The 8,346-nt window shown below is 35.5% G+C and overlaps 1 protein-coding gene and 2 long non-coding RNA genes across 3 annotated transcripts; 1 reads left to right on the top strand and 2 right to left on the bottom strand.

Annotated features, from left to right (window-relative positions):
- Window positions 1-2,385: 2,385 nt before the first annotated feature.
- On the bottom strand, window positions 2,386-2,874 carry LOC143711745 (uncharacterized). The gene is made up of 2 exons (XR_013194897.1): window positions 2,734-2,874; window positions 2,386-2,660 (listed from the first exon to the last, which is right to left on the bottom strand). It is a non-coding gene; the product is annotated as an uncharacterized LOC143711745 (long non-coding RNA).
- On the top strand, window positions 2,780-5,141 carry LOC143711746 (uncharacterized). The gene is made up of 3 exons (XR_013194898.1): window positions 2,780-2,905; window positions 3,929-4,002; window positions 4,428-5,141. It is a non-coding gene; the product is annotated as an uncharacterized LOC143711746 (long non-coding RNA).
- On the bottom strand, window positions 3,962-8,213 carry rs1a (retinoschisin 1a). The gene is made up of 6 exons (XM_077203668.1): window positions 8,095-8,213; window positions 7,809-7,834; window positions 7,610-7,733; window positions 5,984-6,125; window positions 4,750-4,945; window positions 3,962-4,581 (listed from the first exon to the last, which is right to left on the bottom strand). The coding sequence occupies exons 1-6, from the start codon at window positions 8,147-8,149 to the stop codon at window positions 4,429-4,431; spliced, it is 696 nt and encodes a 231-aa protein (XP_077059783.1). The 5' UTR covers window positions 8,150-8,213; the 3' UTR covers window positions 3,962-4,428.
- Window positions 8,214-8,346: the final 133 nt, after the last annotated feature.

Below are 8,346 nucleotides of genomic sequence, written 5' to 3'. Positions count from 1 at the left end.
GGCGGTTTGTTTGACGATTTGAGAACACCTCTCTTTTAGTGATTCGTGCGAGTCTAGTGTGGGGGGGTTGATTCATCCCTGTGACTCGAATCATATGGATCAGTTCAGTAAAAAGATTCGTTCACTAACCCTTTATGCAGTTGCGACAATAGGTGGCGAACAATTGCAATAGTGCGTTTTTGAGTAGGCCCTAGTCAATGAATCATTGTATTGTCAATAGCTGAATGTTATCGAACCAAAGAAAAAGAAAACATTAATAGTCTCTGAAAAAGTCCTTGCCTCATTAAATTGTGTACAAGCTCTTAATTCTTTTGTCTGCTTCATGTTGTGAACAAGATTGATTCATGTGAAGAAATAAACTTAGATCTTGTTGAACGATATTTTCCTTTCTGTCATAATCAGTAGACCAATGAATTACTCCTTAATTTACCAAAAAAATGAAAATTCTTTCATTAATTACTCACCCTCATGTAGTTCCAACCCGTAAGACTTTCGTTCATCTTCAATGATCTTTTTGATGCGGTAAATCCCTCTGCAGCTACGCAACCTGACGCTTCAAAAAGTTAATAGAAATATCATAAAACTAATCCATAGAATGGTTTAGTTAATTTGTTAGTTATAACGAAGTATAGTTCATGTTGAAGAGACAGACAAGATCACTTTATATGATGAACACTGAATTTAGGTTTTTATTCACATAACCTATACACAGAGCCGGTCCGAGCCTTTTGGGGGCCCTAAGCAGAATTTGATTTGGGGGCCCTCTCCCAGAATTTTCATTCATCACTTTAACAGCACACATTCCAACTCAATCTTCAAAGGGCCCCTATTATGCTATTTTAAAGTTATTTATGTTGTGGAGTCTCTTACAACATGTTTACACGCATCAAAGGTAAAAAACAATGGTTTAATTTCCTCATAATATACATTTCTACAATCACATTTTCAATGATTCTCAAACGACTCGTCAAATGAATCAATCTCTCTAAATCCCTCCTTCACTCTGTTCTGATTGGCCAGACAGCTCAGTCTGTTGTGATTGTCCTACCGTGTACAGCGCATCGAGAACAAAAACGCCCATTGCTATAACAACGTCAGCTCTGCTTGTCCTGAGGCTTCCTACACTGTAAACTAAACACAGTAACGAACAATGACGTTGATTTGACCATATTAATGCGAGCGCGAGTCCGATGATGAAACACTGTCTTTCAACCCGAACCTCTATCGCAAGGACGACTTGAGCAGGACGTTTCACAGTGATGCATTACGGAGTTTTAGGTAAATTATAAGATGTTGCAACTGTAATTTCCTCCCCATCAGCATTAACAAGTGCATGTTTTTTTACTTGTACTAATTTATTTACCGAGTATTTTTCTAATATATTGTGGTCAATACGTGGAAACTATCAATAACAGTGCAATGTACATTAGGCGAGCTCTAGAGTGATGATCTGATGTAACAAACGTTGGTAACGTTAAAACAAATATTTCCTCAAAGTAGTGAGAACGACAGATAATCTGCATTAATAGACACGGTTTTAGGTAATAGTGGCCCACAGCTGATTAACAGAAGTATTTCAGTAAGACTCAAATCTAAATTTTTTGAACACCATCTTTCAAGAGCAAGCGGTTTGCGAATCCTGCATTGAACTCCAAGATTTAAGAAGCAGTCGTCAGTAAAATAAAAGAGAACACAACTAAAGTTTAGGATTATACTACTGTGATAGTGGTAAAGATGAATTTTAACCACTGATTCTTCACATGCTCATCCTTGGGAGGAAAAAAAATGGCTTTACCTTATGCACAGCGCCGTCTTCTCGACATGATGCTATCCAGTATCCACAGGAATCAGCTGCCGGTTTGAGGTTCAAGTTTCCCCGGTGTCTGCGCGTGCAATCATAAACAGTAAAATAACTTCTTTTTTTTTTTTAAGTTAAAGAACTAGTGCGATACACTAATGTTTCGTCTTGACGTCACAACGAAACGGCTAATGACTCGTTTGAAAAAACGATTAATTTCATTGACTCAAGAGTCGACTCTTACTTTTGAGAGGCAATAACTTTATATACAGTGCACTTTCAGATTTAAAACTTTGCAGAAGGTTTTCATTCACTTAGAGCTATGTTACACACTACATGAAAGGTAATTTTCAAAAATCCATAATAGGGGCTCTTTAAAGGCTGAAAAACAATCAGGCCCTGAAAAAAAAACTAGAGCGATTTTTTTTAAAGGAGACTATTACGGAGACGATTAAGATCATAAAAAAAAAATCGAAAGAAACATGTAATCTAATAAGTGGCGATGTCCAGCAGCAATTAAAACATAAATAGGCCATTCCATAAAACGTACAGGCCAGTAGGCCCTACAATAAGCAAAGATGGACCAGTTTAACAAAATTATTTTTATTTCAACAAATAAATATTTACAAATCAATTAAAATAGTTACACATTAAAAAACTTCGATTAAAAAAAAAATCAATTTTCAGGCGCCAGCCAGAGCGGCTTGTATTCTGCGGCGTCTCAGTTGATTCCAGGCCTCCAGAATCTCCCTCCGCGTGATGATCCTGTGGCGGCTGAAACAGGAGAGGCGCGCGGCCTCTAACCCCACTCTCTGCAGCAAATATCTGCTTACACCCCTGGACTCATGGACGCGTCTCACTGCTGCCTGGTTGACATGTAGAATTCAGTTTTATGTGCAGTCATTTACAACTTAGTTGTTTAGTCATTTGTGGACCTATAAAACATACCTGTTGTTGTCGGACCGTGTACATGAACGCAGCGTGTTCTCTGGTTCTTGCCATGGAGCTTCTAGATGTCGCGCATCGCTTGCTTTTAAGGCCAGGAGCTTTCATGATGGATAGAGGAGTGTGTGATCAACAGTAACTTAAGCGAAACTTCTATTTAAGGTAAATGTAATCAGTCCCCTAATGACTACAAGCAGGTGCATGCCTTCTCAGTTGGACTTGAAATAAGTCCAATTGAGACAATTAGTCAATTCAATCCACATTTATTTGTATAACGATTTTGACAATACATCTACTTTCAAAGCAGCTTTACAGAAAATGCATGTCTATTACAATTTAGAGTGATCTGTTATCAGAGGTGACTGTGTTATGTATACAGAAATGTAGCTATATAGCTTACAAATCACGCATTTAGCAAACAATGTATTGAAACAATGTATAAGAAACAATGAGCTCATTGAAGAAATGAATAGGCCTAGGCCTACATGTTGTTAACAAAATATTAGGATTACAAGCAATGAACTTATATTAATCTTATTTCAGCACATTTTCTGAACATCAGTATTTGTGAGATTTAGGCCTATTCCGTCTGAACAGTTGATGTTTGATCAAATATATTTTTCTCTCTATAATAGTGATCTGTGGATTTATGTCACAGAGTATAAATATAATGGTTTTATATGGTTTTAGATGGGCATTCATGGGCATAGTAAATCATTTAGAATTTTTTTTTTTTAGTGGAAAAGTAAAATTAGACCATTGGGGTAAGATGAAAGGGGCTAAAGACCATGAGGGTGTTATATTTGTTATTATTTTAAAATAATTATTAAATAATACCATGAATGAAATTACATTTTAAATCATAAATGTTTATATTATATAGAAGTAAATTATTAATATATATATATATATATATATATATATATATATATATATATATATATATATATTAATACAAAGAAATTGCATAAATTATGCAAATGTTTCATATCAGAAAATGCTTATTTCCCCTAATAATATATTGGATGTTGCATTATCCTATGCATGTACATTTACTGATAAACTGGGTGCCTCTACCGTGTTGCCATTCATGTACATGTGTATATATTGACAATTCTTATGTAATTCTATGTATTCATTTATTTTAGTCTAGTATTTAAATGAACTTTTGGACTTTTGTTAAAGGACTGGATCTGGATCCAATACAAGATCCATACACAAGAGAAAGACGTTCTTTATTCAATGGCATTGTTTTTCAGGTAAGCCACAAATACAATTAAACAATTTAGGCTCATAATAAATAAAGAAAAAGGAATTGGTAATAACAGTAGGAATAAAACACCATCACAAACCACATCAGAACTCACAACAACAACATTCATTTCAACTCCATGCAATGTCCCCCTTTATATCTGATTTGCCAAAGCAAAAAAAAACTTTTGTTCATAAATCGAATACAAGAGGACATGAAAAAAAACTCTTTATTTGTGAAGAGAAAAGGAAAACATCTTCAACACAAATGAATGCAACTATAACACATTCTAATGATCATTTCCTCCTTGAAAATAGCAGAAAATAAAATAAAAAAAGAAACAAGTGCAGTGATTGGGCAGTGATGTTCACGTTGTCATGTTGTGGCGGTACAGGAAATAGTTGGGTATGACTTTGCTGGAATGTGTTCTAGATCAGGTGCATTTATTCATGCAAAGTAGCAGCTCCATGCGGATGGCGATGCGAGTGTGCCAGCCAAGAGGGATGATACGGATGTAACGGGCTACAATAGGTGGACGCAGCAGGTTCTGGACTGTGGAAGAACGGTCAGAGTTTCCATAGAACACCTGAGGAAAAAACAAGTAAGTGTAGAAAACAAATAAAACCAAGGACTTGAACGCAATACTATAATATTACAGTGAACATAGTTATGTAATCCTTCAAAAAAAAAAAAAAGGTAATTTGATTTTTGTCTTGGACCCTTATTATTTCAGGATGGGCTGATGTCTTCTTACCCTGTTGTTTCCAGTTTGGTCCTTGTAGTAGATCCAGTTGAGTTTCTCATTGGTGCGGTACTGCACAGTGTACTTGGTTATCCACTCATCAGAGTCACAGCGTCCCTGGGTCAGGATCCCAGAAACCGCTTTGATCTCCTTCAGGTCAATCTGAAGCCACTGGTTGGTATCCTGGAACTTAGACAGCCAAGCACATCTGGGACAAGAGAGAGAGAGAGAGAGAAAGACAATCTATGAGCAAAAGTTGCAGTCAAAGTTTCTTCAAGACCAAAATCTCATAAACTGTTGGTCAAGATTATGTTTCAATAAGAAATACAGTAATATTGTGAAATATTATTACAATTTTAAAATAACTGTTTTCTATGTTAATATATTTTCAAATGTAATTAATCCTTTGATGACAAATTTTCCACATCATTACTCAAGTCTTCATTGTCACATGATCCTACAGAAATCATTCTAATATGCTGATTTGCTGTTTAAGAAACATTTATTATTATTATCAATGTTTAAGACAGTTGTGCTGTTTATTATTTGTGTGGAAACTGAAAAAAACAATCAGGATTTTAGATGAATAGAACGTTTATTATTTAAAAGCATTTAATTTAATTAGATTTTTTTTGTTTAAATATCTTTACTGCCACTTTTGATCACTTTAATGAATCCTTGCTGAATCAAAGTATTAATTTTTTTAAAAATCCTAATGACTCCAAAGTTTTGAACAGTAAATAAATATTTATTAATATAGCACTTTTTAAAACTGTAAAACAAAATAAGACAATTAATTAATTGAACTAAATGGATTGGAAAATAAAATCTACATAACAGGGCAGACCATTTTCAAAAATGGTGTAAAAACAGTTTTCACTTCACAAATATTACAAAGAAACGGCAAGTAACATTGATTAAACATGACATTTTATTATATAGACTAAAAATAGTGTTTTCTTGAATAAGGTACTCCAATTATCCTTTTTTTAATTACAACTTTGAAAAATCATCTATTACAATGTAGGATTTAGTATTTATATTTTAAAAAAACTATTTATTTATTGTTAGAACAATGTTAAATTGTTTAAGGGACGTGTGGAATTAGCAATAAAATCTGTAAATAAAAATCACCTTTTTGGCTGATCCAGTCAATGATCAGCCTTATAGAGTAAAAAATGCAGTTTACCTGAAAGACAGGACTTCCTTTCCTACAGCCGCCACACTAATATTTCAGAGAACTCACCCAAACCCTTGGCTGTTGAGTCTTGCCTTGCTTGCAATCCAGGAGGCGAACCAGCCTGTGTACTGGTCTTCATTAGAACAGCTCATCTGATCGGAAGTCACAGATCCTTCCTCAAAACCCAGGGGCTTATGGTAGGGACACTCTGGAAAGGCAATTGAGAATACATATTAAGAATATATTACCTATAATTGGAAGTGAAAGTTAAAATATGCAGCTGCAGAATTCAGGTTTTCTGACTCTAAAGGCAGTTCTGAATTACCAAAATCTATGGACAGACCCATTGAACACAAGCCTGCAGGATGTCCAACATGTCTGACAGGCATTAGTCACGCGATCAGAGATTTCTTTGTCAAGCTGCGTTAAAGGGAAATGGACAAAGCTTTAATCTGGCGGCTCTGTAATTCTGCACTTCCATTCTTATGTGTGTGACATTACAATCCCAAAAGCTTCAGTTCCGCATAACGAAAGATCAACATCCATTAAGACTAGGTTAACAGATGGTCACGTTTCTACACTTAAGCTCCAGTCCTAAAGTCCAGCAATGTCTTTACATAACAGTCCCTGTTTTCAAGGATTTAGGATGCTCTTTTTGACGTACACACTTCTGGTTTTGTTTTGAATGAAATCAAGCGAAAATAAAAGGCATTCTGATTCAGCAATCATGAATTTTGTGCTGAATTTTTGTCAGAGAAAAGGTGTTAATACACTTAATTGTCAATAGTTTGATTGACAGGTCCTATTCTCGGTAATCTCAACATAACAGGATTATGAACCAGTCCATCACTGTGATTCTTGGGTCTTTAATTTATTTTTTCATCTCAACTTTCCTCTCTTTCATTTGATTCTAACTACTTCTTGGCAACAATTAATCAGACTAATTGCATCCAAAATAAAAGTTTGTGTTTACATAATATACGTGCGTGTGCGGTGTATTATTATTTTGTACATACACACTTAAGCATGTATATATTTATACATTATTCATATTATATATAAAAATAACACATTTTTCATAAATAAATACATGGATGTGTGTATTTATATATACAAAATAATCATACACAGTGCACACACATATATTATGTAAACAATTTTTTTTATTTTGGATGCGATTAATCGTTGCCCAACACTAATTCTAACACCCCAGTCTCTGAGGATTCAGAACACGAGCTGCTCTGTGTTAATGGAGCATGTCTGCCCTGTGGTGGTGTGCCAATGTGATGCGGTGATGGCACACATGGCCCAGGTGAAGCTGCAACCGCATGATTAATGACTTTCTGCACCGCTGACCGGGAGCCAGCTCATTCGCACATGTCCTGCCTTCTGTTTCCGAAGGACACCGGCTAGTGCTAACTCTAATCCATCCATCTCAATTCCCAGAGTCAATGTTAGCGCAAAGCACCGTTCAGAAGTTTCACTCTCCTGACAAAATGAGCATACAGGATTTCAGTGGATTCACAATTCACCATCAGCCAGTAAAAACAGTAATCTGTACTATTTAGGTAATGAAGGAAAATGTTTCTTTATAGTTTAACACATTTTGAACCACACTACAAAACACTCAAATTATTACTGTCACAATTAGTGCTTAGAAAAAAAGATTATTCGAATACATTTCATTCTTACCTGGCATGCAGTCCATCGGTTGTGCCCAACTTGAAGAAGAGCCGTTGGAAAGCAGTTTGCTAGAGGATTCATCGCAGTCACACTTGCAGGTTTTCTCAGCCCATGTGTCGTTGCCTTCGCCATCCTAAGCACATATCAACATGGTCATCAATATTGTGTCTTTTAATTGTCTCTGCCAATATCAAATGTTTTTAATTACCTCTTGCGTTTGCAGCCCAACAAAACCTGGGCAAAATATGGGAGAGTAAAATACTTTTTAGTATCTCATACGGCTAAATGAACTGCTACAACAGGTTGAATAAACTTTAAATGCACATTATACAACCATAATTCCCAATCATTTTTGTTGATATGTTTAGATTATCGTTAACATATTTTTCAGTGTTTATTTTCTTTCATTCTGATGCACTTTTACAATGTAATCAACTTCTGTGCATTTAATTTCTGCTAATTAAGTGAAAATAATGGAACACAACAGCACATACCTTCAGACACCAGCAGGATGGCTATCAGTAACGTGTTCTGCAGTCTGTACTCCATGATGGTTTATTTTTCGAGTGGTGGACCACCGCACTGATATTAAAGGGGCTGGATTACTGTAATCCACGGAGCACTAATGGCCTTATCTAATGCCCTTTATCTCAAAGCTCCTCCCTTTACTGCTAAAAGCTAGTTTGAAATTGTTCACATCCCAGTCCGAAATAGCCAAAAGATCCCAGATTTTAAAGTCGGACGGT

This window comes from Siphateles boraxobius, unplaced genomic scaffold (assembly GCF_051911475.1).
Source record: "Siphateles boraxobius isolate OS27281-9 unplaced genomic scaffold, OSU_SipBor_1 5, whole genome shotgun sequence".
Classification (NCBI taxonomy): Eukaryota; Metazoa; Chordata; class Actinopteri; order Cypriniformes; family Leuciscidae; genus Siphateles; species Siphateles boraxobius.
The sequence above is the reverse complement of the archived record's forward strand: the minus strand, read 5'-3'. Positions and strand labels throughout refer to the sequence as shown.